Source organism: Akebia trifoliata, chromosome 4 (genome assembly GCF_017979445.1).
Source record: "Akebia trifoliata isolate Shusen 1 chromosome 4, ASM1797944v1, whole genome shotgun sequence".
In the NCBI taxonomy this organism is placed as follows: domain Eukaryota; kingdom Viridiplantae; phylum Streptophyta; class Magnoliopsida; order Ranunculales; family Lardizabalaceae; genus Akebia; species Akebia trifoliata.
The window spans coordinates 45,179,121-45,192,975 of NC_141378.1; the positions used below are offsets into that span (position 1 = coordinate 45,179,121).

Below are 13,855 nucleotides of genomic sequence, written 5' to 3' on the forward strand. Positions count from 1 at the left end.
TATGTTTGTATGGGGTGTGGGAGTTCTTTTGAAGTCCTTGCTTCAGGCTATTTGTCTGTGTTTACTATGTGGATTTGTCTCTTTTCTTGTATAAAGAAATGGCAAATACTTTGTCATGCATGTGGGTGGGATGAATAAAAGGTGAATGGTTTGTGTTAATGTTTTCCTATTATGTTCTATGTCGATCTGATCAACTTCCAAGTTCCAATCCTTGGATATGCTAGACAGCCCAACTAGATTCGAATGAATTTTTTTCTTATAACAAAGGAACAACAGATCCAATTTAAATTGAACTTCATTCAGTTTCAAGAACCAGTGATCCAAATTGAATAAGAACTTTTATATGCGACTGGCGACTAAATTGGAAGGGTTTGAATGAATTTTTGCTTCTTGTAAATTAATTAGCTTTTTATTGTGCATTTAGCTTTTGTTATAGATTTTTGTGACAGTATTTTGTTGGAAGTTCTCCTTGTTTCAACTACCGTGAAAGTTATGTTGAGTAAAACAGGACAATTAAAGTAATAAATATTTCACATACCCAATGTTTGGATATCCGAATATGCTCTCAAACTAACACTAAAGATGGCCACTGCTCACCACCACCAATTCTTTGACATTCTAGTTGCTTCTTGGATCAAAACATTAAAATTTTGATTATTAACTTTTAAAATCACTCTTTCAATAAAGAATATGCTAATTTTGTTTCGTAAAGTTATACACGATATCCAAGCAACTTCAGCTTCTGACCCATTCTCTACATCTTCCAAACAAAATTTTGGTATTCAAAGGTCCTTTTATCGACAATGCAACTTCTATAACATTGCATGAAAACCTTTTCTCAACAATAAAATATGGAAGTCTGTTCTCATGAATCTGCTAATATTGTCTCTATCAATAAGAGCACACATCTTCAAATATTTTCTTCAAACTTCTATTGTAAGCATTTTCTCATACTTTTTAAGTGATTTCTGCATTTCAAATCCATTCAAGAAAACCTGGAAAAAAGAAAAGAAAAGAAAAAAAAATTGTACCCCCCAAAAACAGTTGACTATACATGAGAATGAATACACAAATATACATGAGAATGGCTGCCCTCTTCGCTACAAAATACTAAAAACAATGAAATACTAGATGGGTACAAGGACTTCGAATCCAATGCTACGATAACCTGCAAAATGAGCACATCATAAAAATGTCAAGAGTTTTGGATCACCCAAGATGACGAGTATAGAACATGGATGAATCACCCAAGCTTATTCTTTTCAATAATCAAGGAATCAAACACAATCAGATTGTCAAGAGTTTGAATTGCCTTTCCAAAGGCCAGCATAGAACATAGATGAATCACAAAAGAACAATAACCTTAGAGACAAACCAAAAAAAACTCTTAACGTAACATCTACTATTGATAATTAATTACAAAGTGTGCTTGGAATAATAACCTTAGAGACAAAGCTAAATGCACAAAATCAATTAATTACATTGTTATAAGTGAAGCTGAAGCTGAAGATGATGATGAATCAATCAGAAAATCCAACCCCCTCCTAGCTTAAAATTAGAAACAAAAACCCTATGACCACCCGTATTACACACAAGATCCGTTAATGCTAATTTCCGACATGGTCCATTTCAAAACCTGCAGAATGAAATCTTAATCAGTAATTAAAATGGCATTAACATAAAGCAATAAATACATCCATACATATCTGAGTGTTCATATAAAACTCTTCAACTACTTTCAAAGAATCACATAGAATAAGAAGGTAGAATCCTCTATTCATACTTGGGAAGGAAACATGGACAAAGAAAGTCCCTATATAACTAGAGAACAAGTATACTAAAGGAGTTATGTTTTTTTTTCTCTCTTGTTCTGTCTAAAATACCCAAAATCTGCATGATGTGTAGCCAAATAGATTCGGAGAGTCTCTCTTTAATTATGTAGAGAAGACACTTTTGCAAAATTGTCATTAGTCAAGTCAGATAAAGTTGCTCTATTCGTCGCCCAGAACCTATTTGCAAAATTGTTTAGATCCTAGAAACAAATAATAAGCCTAAAGCAAGACAAAAATACAGTTTGAAACCTATCAGCATTCCAAATAAGAAAGGAAGCACCTTTCATGTATCAAATGCAATGTAAGCTAATGCACAGTCCAACAGTAAACACTAGGTACCATTAAAGGGAGGATGAAGAAAGAGATGAATGTAGGTATATAGACAAGAGATTTCATAAATACATACGAAAAAAATCAGTGATAGTAAGTTTTAAAATCAGCCACACTCACCTATATGCTGAGTGGTCTTGATCATAGATAATGTGTCCTTAATCCATAAATAAGTGTTTAAATGCAAAAATAGAAGGAAAAAAAAGCTTGAAATCAGAAAAATGAACTTGTAATTAACCATCTTATACCTTTTGATTGCTTCTGTAGTGCCATTTGAACTAGACGAGTAAGCTTTAGTGCCCATCTCTGTATCCAACAAAATTCTGCTATATTTCTTCCTCCAGACTTATTAACAGTTGCAGTTAGGTTCTCAGCATCATTAACTTTCTGTATCTTGAAAACAACCCTTGCATAAGTTAGTTTGATGGCCATAAAAGTTAACTTCAGAAGTTGGGCCCAGAGAAGTACCCAAGTTGCATTATTTGAGACTCAAAATTTGAAGATTTAGTTCTTACCAAGAAAAAAAAGAATTTTGCTTGATTTTAAAGTTAAAAAGCAACGTAAAAAAAATCTGACAGTGGTTTATGTATAAAAGAAATTCCTCCACTTCTACATCTTTCTCATTGAAGTATAATGAGGGGTTTATGTATTAAGGAAGCACCTTAAACAAAAAAAATATTGATCCATGCTCAACACTTTAATAAAACCTTCTTATTCAGTTAGTTGTTGTAATTCCTCCGTCCATGCATGATGTTCCCCTACATCACCTGAAAAAAGAAAAAAAAAACAAGTATGTGATGTTCAACTCAAATTATAATTAACATCCCACTGAATTTATAATTCATACGATAAATATAAAATTACTTACCTTGGGTAGATTCAATCTTCTTTTTATTAGGATTTTTAGGACAAATTCGTTTGTCATGGCCGAACTTTAGACATAATGCACATTTCCTTTTTTTCTTCTGTTGGGCCAATTCAATACTGCTTTTCAATCTACCAGGATTGAGAATCTTTTCTTTTCCCTTTTCATCTTTCTTCCTACCCTTCGTATGAGAGATATTAGGATCCAAAAGTAACACTTGGGACAATTGAGCTTCATTATTTGTAAACTTTCCACCTGAATCAATTGTAGGATCTGACATTACACGAGGTGCAAGTTCACTAAGTTTTTTACACATTTCATCGTAATTATCCCGTAATAATTTGAATCCTACGACCGAAGATGCGGCCATACATGCTAATTTAGTACCATATTGACACAAATATTCAAGTCTCATTGGTTCAGACTGTTCTTTGTCATCACCCATTGTAAGTGAATCATTCACTCTGAAAGTGCGATTAGCTTCTTTCGTCCATCTTTCCAAAATAAAATGAAATGGTATAAAATCAATGTCATAACGAAGAAAAACTTTTAGAAAATGTCGACAAAGTATTCCCATAAATTCAAATTTCTTGCATTGGCATGTACCCTTGTATGTTTCCAAATTAAATTCAACCACAAACTCCTCGGGCACACCAAACTTAGTTTTCACAATATGCAATCGATATCCATCATCCATTACTCGTTCTTCTTCAATTTTATAATTTATCACATTCACCCATTCATTACTGAATTTTTCAAACAAATTCCTGGTGTACACATTTGCCGCATTCTTCAAAAGTAATTCGTTATCTTTAACACATCGAAACCTGTGTTCTGAATGAAAATCTTTTTTCCTCTCATCATTTATATTCTTCTTCAAAGCTTGCTCATGCTTAATAACAAATTCTTTAAGATTTGATCTCGAAGTAACAAATCCATCAAAAAAAGAATTAGTACTTTCACTACGACCCGTAGTATTCATACCGGCAAAAAAAATATTACGATTATAAATAGGCACCCACGACTCCCGTATTTGAAACAACTGTTGTAGCCATTCATTCTGTTCCAAACCATTTTCCTTGATCACAGCCTTCCACCCCTTCTCAAAATCCTCCTCAGTGTATGTCGACCAAATACACTTTTGTATTTTTTTCTTGAATTCAAAATTCTTAAAATATACATGTGGTAACTTCTCGGCGAAGTTCTTCTCAATGTGCCATATACAAAGACGATGACGCGTGTTTGGAAAAACTTTGACAATCGCATTCCTCATTGCCAAATCTTAATCAGTGATTCTTGATTTTGGATGTCGTCCTCCCATTGCTTCTAGCCAGGTCTCAAATAACCATATGAAGGTCACCTCAGTTTCATCTTGTAGAAGTGCACCCCCAAATTGTATAGACTGCCAGTGGTGGTTTACTCCAGTAAAAGAGGCGAATGGCATATCATACTTATTTGTACGATAAGTTGTATCGAATGTCACCACATCCTCAAAAGATTGGTATGCCATTCGTGACCTAGCATCAACCCAAAAAAAATTAGTTTCCCTCCCATCGTCATCACACTGTATTGCATTAAAAAATTGTGGGTTTTCAAGTTGTTTCTGTTTGAAGTACATGAGCATTGACTATGCATCTCCCCCTTCTAACTGTTTGTGTCTAACATTTCTCAAATGATTGTAACAATCCCTATTATCGAAATCAATCGTATCACCACGAAGGATTAATGAAACTTTACCAACTGACAGATTTTCTCTTTGGAATGCTTCAACTAAATTTTTAGCTGCTTTTGGCATGTTTCTATTTGACCTCATACTCATTCTCCTCCCTGGTGTAACTACCTTGTGATTATGGTTGTCTTTGAAAACCGTCACTTTCCATCGGGTAGTATATACATCATGTATAATTCGCATTGTCGCCTGACATCCACATTTAATAGTTGAAGTACTCCTACTTATCTTTTTTACAATTTCGTTTCCGATTGTTGCCTCAGTTTTTTCCATCTTTGGTGTGTATTTACCTTGATGTGAACAAACAAGTGTCATCCCGGTCACCTCATTTGAACCCCTTCGTGACTTCGCAGTATCTCGAATACGAATCCAAAATCCATTCCGACGTCCGTAATCTTCATAATATTTTTGAGCTTCCAAACTAGAATAAAAAATCATCCCTACATATGGTGATAAAATTTCGACGTCTTTGTTTGGGCTTTGACGTTCAATATCCTTATCCCCATCTACTTCCATTGTTGAAGATCCCACAATATCATCAATAGGCACGTCACCCAAATTTTCAACACCGATAGTATCCATGATGGATTTCTTTAACTGCTAAGAGACGAAGACTTGTATTTTCAAATTCAGAAATATGAAGATTCTCAATATACAACAGCAACAATTCCATCTCAAAACACTTTTATCCATATTCTACTCATATAATCCATCTAAAATCTTATGTTATGACATCAAAATCTATTGACTAAGATTATACTTTTATATAACCTAAAACTCACATGTGCTTTGGAATATTAAATGCACATGCATCACACTGCCACAATCAATTGGGATTCATCTCCACATTAAGGAAATAAAAAGGTTTCACCATAGTCAATTCCTCGTGCTCTTATTCAATGAGTAGATCTCGATGAATTTGATGTAGGCACAAAGGGCCATGTTTAAAGTGCAATATCATTTTACAAATATTCCTGAATAGCATAATCTTTCTAGATAATTGTAAGGAACTAATAGCAAACAAAAACCTACAAGATTTATTAATCTAATTCGAATGTAAAGGCAAGAAAAATAAGCATGCTTGATATTCCATAAGAATGTAAAACTAATAGATGGGTCAGGTTCAAGGGACATATGAGAAAACATATGTAAAAACAATGTAACATTAATAAATTTTCAAAATATGGGTTAGAAATTTCGGATTGAGCTGATTTTTTGTGAGGATAATCTCTATGATGGGAAGATCATCCCAAAAAAAAATCAGTCCAATCTGAAACTTCTAACCCCATTTAAAGTGATTTAGAATGTGGATCGTTGATTTTTTGCCAATTTTTGTCAATCACTTTTGATGGATTTAGAGGTTTCTGATTGAGCTGATTTTTTGTGTGGATGATCTTCTCATCATAGTAACCATCCTTGCAAAACATCAGCTCAATCCAAAACCTCTAACTCATATTTTGAAAAACTGTTGTTTTTTCATATGTTTTTACATATGGCACTTGAACCGCCCCCCTAACAAATACCTCACTTAACATAATTTTAGGTGAAAATCTAGAAACAATGGTATACAAGGTTCTGTTTGTAAAAAATTTTATTACAAAAGTTGAATATCGAGAAACAATTCAACCCATTAAATATCGTCAAACAAAAGTCGAATATTTATATTTCATTAAATATAAAAGGGAACAAATCAAGGGACATATGTGAAAACAATGTAACATTAATAAATTTTCAAAATATGGGTTAGAAGTTTGGGATTTAGAATGTGGACCGTCGATATGGGTTCAAAAAAACTTAGTCCAATCTGAAACTTCTAACCCCATTAAAAGTGATTTAGAATGTTAACCGTCGAATTTTTGCCAATAATTTGTAAATCAGTTTTGATGGATTTATAGGTTTCAGATTGAGCTGATTTTTTGTGAGGATGATCTTCTCATCATAGTGACCATCCTCGCAAAAAATCAGCTCAATCCAAAACCTCTAACCCATATTTTGAAAAACCATTATTTTTATATGGCTCATGAACCGCCCCCATTATAAAAATGCATTAACGATCAAAGCCAAAAATACTCAGGAATGGATAAAACACAGATAAAATCAATACTTTTTATGTAAAAAAATTTGGGATTGAAGGTCACCTCTGCAAGTACCAAAATCGTTTGGATTCTTCAAAATCGTCGATCGATCGAGAGAGAGATCAATGTGTTGCTCCTACTTCGCTTTGGGTTCTCTCGATTGAGAGAGAGATCATGATATTCTCCCTATTCCCTGTGATTCAGTTGATCAAGAGAGACGATGGGTTGGGTTTTGAATCGAGAGGAGAGTTTGATTTTCTGTCAAGAGGAGAGACGAAGAGTAACGAAAAGTTGGGTTTCAATGTTCAAAGGCAACAAAGAGTTGGGTTTCCGTCGAGAGAAAAACGAAAACCAGCTGAGAGAACCGTGGAAGGAAACGAAGAGATTTGGATTTACAGAAGAGACGAAGAGACAAAGGGTTGGGTCGAAGGAAAACGAAGGTTGGGTCGTCCGTTGAGTGAGAAAACGAAGAGTGTTTAATGAAAGGTGCAACAATGGGTTTTCAGCCGAAGGTTGAGTTCGTCTTCTTCGTTGAAAACCTTATGAAACAGCAACGTGTCTGTCGAGAGAGAAAACATAAAAATAGAGATGGTTAGTTTTTTAAAAAAAAACAAACAATAGAAAAAAAAGAAAAGACGAGGGAGTTATTTTCAAATAAAATAAACTCCGTTTCTTTTATTTGAATGGACGTGTTGAGCCATCTGTGCCGTCCACTCCCTCAAATCTAACGTCTCTCGTCCGTCTGTTTCTCAGCTGGTTTTCAGCACGTCCCTTGAACCGTCCCCTATATATATATGGGTCCCGTTTAGCAACAAACATTTTGGCAAAATATTTTTCAAAATATGGGTTAGAGGTTTTGGAATGGGCTGATTTTTGGTGAGGATGATCTCTACGGTGAGGAGATCATTTTCACCAAAAATCAGCCCATTCCAAAACTTCTAGCCCCAGTTTATAAGTTGAAAAATCGTGGACCGTCCATTTTTTGTAAACCAATTTTGATGGGGTTAGAAGTTTCGAAATGGGCTAATTTTTGGTGATGATGATCTCCTCACCGTAGAGATCATTCTTACCAAAAATCAGCTCATTCCAAAACCTCTAACCTATGTTTTGAAAAATGTTTTGCCAAAATGTTTGTCAAAATGTTTGTTGCTGAACATTTCCCTATATATATATGGGTCCCGTTCAGCACCCTAAGCTTTACCACACACTTTAACAAACGTGTTTTGTCTTACATGGGTTAGAAGTTTTGGAATGGGCTGATTTTTGGTGAGGATGATCTCTATGGTGAGGAGATCATCCTCACCAAAAATCAGCTCATTCCAAAACTTCTAACCCCATCAAAAATGATTTACAAAAAATGGACAGTCCACGATTTTTCAACGTGTAAACATGGGGCTAAACATTTCGGAATGGGCTGATTTTTGGGGAGGATGATCTTCTAATCATAGAGATCATCCTCACCAAAAATCAGCCCATTCCAAAACTTCTAACCCATGTAGGACAAAAAATGTTTGTTAAAGTGTGTGGTAAAACTTAGGGTGCTGAACATTTCCATATATATATATATATATATATATCTATATATGGTCAGGTTCAAGGGACATATGAGAAAACATATGTAAAAATAATGTAATATTAATAAAATTTTAAAATATGGGTTAGAAATTTCGGATTGAGCTGATTTTTTGTGAGAATGATCTTTATGATGGGAAGATCATCTGAAAAAATAAATCAGTCAAATCTAAAACTTCTAACCCCATTAAAAGTGATTTAGATTGTGGATCGTCGATTTTTTTATTAATTTTTGTCAATAATTTATAAATCACTTTTGATGGATTTAGAAGTTTCTAATTGAGCTGATTTTTTGTAAGGATGATCTTCTCATCATAGTGACCATCCTCGGAAAAAATCAGCTCAATCCAAAATCTCTAACCCATATTTGAAAAACCATTGTTTTTTCATATGTTTTTACATATGGCCCTTGAACCGCCCCCATATATATATATGGGAAATGTTCAGCACCCTAAGTTTTACCACACACTTTAACAAACGTTTTTTGTCCTACATGGGTTAGAAGTTTTGGAATGAGCTGATTTTTGGTGAGGATGATCTCTATGATTAGAAGATCATCCTCTCCAAAAATCAGCCCATTCCGAAACTTCTAACCCCATGTTTACACGTTGAAAAATCGTGGACCGTCCATTTTTTGTAAATCAATTTTGATGGGGTTAGAAGTTTTGGAATGAGCTGATTTTTGGTGAGGATGATCTCCTCACCATAGAGATCATCCTCACCAAAAATCAGCTCATTCCGAAACTTCTAACCCATGTAAGACAAAACGCGTTTGTTAAAGTGTGTGGTAAAACTAAGGGTGGCGAACGGGACCCTATATATATATATATATATATATATATATTTCAAATAATTTTGTGTGTGCAATGAAAATAAGGTTTAGTGGGTAATAAACTTTTAAAGTAAGATTCTCTTGGAGTTGTCAGAATTTTAAGGGAGTTTTTTTTATAATAAAAATGCAATCTGCTCGGTAAATCTCTCTTATTAATGTTTTCTGTTTGTAAGTTGTATTATTATCTAATTAATTACAGTTGTTTTCGTGCTGTCAAAGGTTGAAAATAAAAGGTTACTTTCGTCATTTTAACGTGTAAATGTTCGATCAGAGAGAGTTTTGCATCTAGCGTGTGCCACGTCAAGCCTAGAAAGGGTAGTTTTATAAATTAAAGTTTTAATTGATACAAGCGGGCTATGTGATTGGTGGATCACAGATTCATTAAGAACTATCAGTCAAATTCTGTGGGCAAATTTATTCTTTTTGAGTCTTGACAATATGACTCACGAGGTTGCATACTCAATCGATTCCATGACAATGAAAAATTTGGGAACCGTAGATCTGTACGTCTCGGGATACACTTTTTAAGGGAATGTGCAAAATGTATCCCGAGGCATTCAGATCTACGGTAACCGAACTTGTCACGTCATGAAGTCAATTGAGTATGCCACTGGCGAGTCATATTATCACTGACTCTGGATTTTTTCTTTTTGTTTTTTTTTTCTCTCCTGAAGAAACAGATGCACCGTTGAGTTGATTTCAATGTTAACAAACAGAAACCAAGTTCTCTCGCTTTCCTTCCAAAAATAAGATTCAAAAACCTCTCATGCTCCCAGCTCACTCTATAAAGCATCGAACAGCTGAAACACAAATTAGAATATTCCTTCTTTCTTGCTTTTTCTATTCTTCTTCCTTCCTGACTGAGTTTGGTTTGCTTTTTCTATTCTTCTTCCTTCCTGACTGACTGAGTTTGGTTGCTTTTTCTATTCTTCTTCCTTCCTTCCTGACTGAGTTTTGTTCTCCAAAACTCAACAAAGTTTTTATATGAAGCATCGAGAGAAATAATGGGAAAGAGAAAGATTCAAATAGAGAAGATTGCAAGCCAAAGCAAATTACAGATAACTTTCTCCAAAAGAAGAAAAGGGCTTTTTGGAAAAGCTGCTGAGTTTTGCCGTCTTTTTGACGCACAGATTGCTGTTATTGTCTTCTCACCGGCTGGAAAATCATTCTACTTCGATCACTCTTCTGTTAATTCCGTTATCAATCGTTACTATAATGGAGGATCTAATTCCAATTCCAATTCAACAGTCTCTGATTCTGATTCTAACCACAATAGATCAGAAGATCAATTGGTAGTTTTTGATCAAATTAGGGGTTTGGAATTAAATCTAAGGAAGATGGAAGAAGAGAGGAGTAGGTTTTGGTGGGATAAGATAGAGGTTGAAGAGATAAATTCTTTGGAGAAACTTTTGAGGTTTTGGATAAAAAGTTGAGTGAGCTTAGAGAGAATGTATTGAATTGGCTTGATCAGAAACAAAAGCTTGAGGAGGAGTCCTCGATGAGGATTGTTGATCCAAAATGCAGTGATGATGTTGTTGATTTTGATGATGAAGACATTGAGGCTTTCTTAAAAGAGGTTATCTGTGATGATGATGTTGTTGAAGAAGAAGATCCTTTGTTCATCGAATTTCCATCACTTTGATGGTTTACTGTTTTCTATTTTAATTATTAAATTTTGGAGAAAATAAAGATGTCGATTCCTTGTATTTGTTTTCTTAAGGTTTGTAGAGTTTTTTCTATTTTTCTTTAAATCTATTTAGGTTATGTACTTGATTCTTTGTGTTTTTTTTTTTAATTAACGCGGTATTTGAGATCGGCCTCGCCTTCCCTCCAACTCCAACAAGTGGAAGGACTTTATAGTGTTGATTACATATGAAAATCTCAGTCGAGTTAAATTAAGTCAACAACTCACGAGTCAACTCGGATGAGTCAAATAATAACGTGTTCAATTTTCATTAATAGTTTAAAATAATATACATATATATATATATATATATATATATATATATAGGAAAATGTTCAGCAACAAACATTTTGGCAAAACATTTTTCAAAACATGGGTTAGAGGTCTTGGAATGGGTTGATTTTTGGTGAGGATGATCTTCTTACCGTAGAGATCATCCTCACCAAAAATCAGCTCATTCCAAGACCTTTAACCCATGTTTTGAAAAATATTTTGCCAAAATGTTTGTTGCTGAACGGGACCCATATATATATATATGGGTCACGTTCAATGGCAAACTTTTTAGCAAATTTTTTGGCAAAACATTTTTCAAAACTTGAGTTAGAAGTTTTGGAATGGGCTGATTTTTGGTGAGGATGATCGCTACGGTGAGGAGATCATCATCACCAAAAATCAGCCCATTCCAAAACTTCTAACCCCATCAAAAACAGTTTACAAAAAATGGACGGTCCACAATTTTTCAACTTGTAAACATGGGTTAGAAGTTTTGAAAAATGTTTTGCCAAAAAGTTGGCCATTGAACGCTACCCTATATATATTCTATTGGCACACCAACTTTTACTTACAACACACCAATGATCAAACCATTGTCCGCGTACAAGATTAGTGTGATAATTGAAGCTAAGTGTATAAATATTTGGTTTAATATTACTCATGCTCAAAATGCATAATTCAGCGCCTTAGCCAGATTCTGTAGAATCTTAAATTTAAGGAGAATTTACTTAATGGTCCCTGGAGAATGGTTTTCTTTCTAATTAGTCCTTAAGTTTTAGGACTTCTCTTAATTGTCCATTTAGTAAAACTTTCTTTTCTTAATGGTCCCTCAACCTCAGATTAGGTTATAATATTTTTAGAATACCAAAATTACCTATATTTCATCTTCTTCATATACTTGGGTTTTCCAATGACGATTCCAATCATTTCCGACGATTTTTTTTTTATCATGAATGACGAATGAAAATGATATACTTCTCATTTTGAACAAAAATACTTTTTTTTTTCCAACGATTTATAACAAAAATAAAGCTAGGGTTTTTCAATTGTTTTGATTTGTTTTTGGATGAAATTCTATCAAGGATAGTTACTTTGGTTTGAAATCATCTACACAAATCATTATGTCAAGTTTTAAGTCGATCTTTCCATGTATTTTAGTTGGAAAAACTCGAAAAACAAAAAAATGGGTGGGTTTTACCATGTCAAGTTTGACAAGTTTTCTTTTTGAGATCAATATTTTTATTGTCGAGTTTTGACAAAAAAAAAGTTGTCGACCTCACCAATTTTTAATTATTGTCGAGCTCAATGTGAGTTTTAGCATTCTATGGATGATGAGAAACCGAGACACATGGATCATACTGTAGTATACGATCTTTGGGTTATCCACAGATAGGTGGACACAATCTCACACATTTAAGAGAGAGAACTAGACATATCAGTAACTAAACCGACTTGGATAGAAATTCTGGGAGCGAATCAATAAACTTCTCTCTATATTTGTGCAAATGATCATATATACCATTTACACTTTTGACAACCCAGTATCACTTATCTTTCATGGTGTTGAAAGTTGATTATAACATTGCATTTTCCTTGTTTAGTGGATCGTGACTTCTCTAATAGGGGACCTTAAATAAATTGATCTTCATAAGCTTATTTGAGAAATTGACTTAGTATACAGGAGCGGGTTTACAATGGGGGGAAAATATTAAGCAGATCATGCTTTGGAGCTTAGTTTACGGTGTTATAGGATTATAAATGGTCGATAATTGCTAAAAGGATTTCATTTAATATTATGTATTATTGTGTGTTATCGTGAATAGCTGCATTGATGTATCCTGCAGGCTATAAATAAAGAATGTACATTAGGTTTTCGATCTTTTCCGTCTTTTGATTCAAATTGGAGTATAATAGACATGGCGAAAGGGTTGACTTGAGGAAGAGAAATCCTGCTGATTTTGCTATATGGAAAGTGAGTTGATGGACAATAGCTGCTTATTTTATTTTCTTCAGCTATTGACAATGGATATAAGATCTATTAATAAAAAGAAAGAAAAGAGTCGAGATTCGAGAACACCTACCTCATAAAAACAAAGACTAGGAAATTAACTCTCAACACATACAAGGCCATGACAGTCTACAAAATAACCATTTTGTGTTTTTAAAATGTATTTAGTGTGAACCATTTTGCAAAGAGGTCCATGGGGTGAGGAAGGTCGGGATGGCACATCGAGTGCTTCTTATTTGGGTAAATCTTTTGACATACATGGTGGAGGGATGGGCCTTGTGTTCTCTCACCACGAAAATGAAATTGCGCAGAGTTGTGTTGTCAAATATGGATTATCTCAATTTTCAACGTCAGTGAAATACTCGTAAATGATAATGGCACAATTTACCTGGCAATCCAAATATGGATTATCTCAATTTTCAATAAACAGCATATTGTACATTGAGGTGATGCTGAAATCCTTGTGGGTGCGTATTAATTCCTTCACCTTTGATGCTACAATATGACCACAATAGTTTCATCACTTTTATAAGTATATACTTGGAGAGCTTAACAAGAACCATAAGTGAAGGTATGGCTCAACATTGAGGTCTTGTAATAGCTTTACTTCAATTTCTTCCTTATTCTTCTTCACCCTTCACTCTCTTATCTACAT

General features: G+C 34.1%; 1 protein-coding gene and 1 long non-coding RNA gene across 2 annotated transcripts; both read right to left on the reverse strand.

The window, feature by feature from the left end:
- Positions 1 to 1,435: 1,435 nt before the first annotated feature.
- On the reverse strand, positions 1,436 to 2,931 carry LOC147405250 (uncharacterized). The gene is made up of 3 exons (XR_015177279.1): positions 2,824 to 2,931; positions 2,411 to 2,555; positions 1,436 to 1,636 (listed from the first exon to the last, which is right to left on the reverse strand). It is a non-coding gene; the product is annotated as an uncharacterized LOC147405250 (long non-coding RNA).
- Positions 2,932 to 3,022: 91 nt separating this feature from the next.
- On the reverse strand, positions 3,023 to 4,300 carry LOC147405251 (protein FAR1-RELATED SEQUENCE 5-like). The gene has a single exon (XM_086437967.1). The coding sequence runs from the start codon at positions 4,298 to 4,300 to the stop codon at positions 3,023 to 3,025; it is 1,278 nt and encodes a 425-aa protein (XP_086294093.1).
- Positions 4,301 to 13,855: the final 9,555 nt, after the last annotated feature.

What these genes read in the sequence shown, in the direction of transcription:
- LOC147405251 (XM_086437967.1), bottom strand. Translation starts at nt 4,300, where the DNA reads ATGAGGAATGCGATTGTCAAAGTTTTTCCAAACACGCGTCATCGTCTT.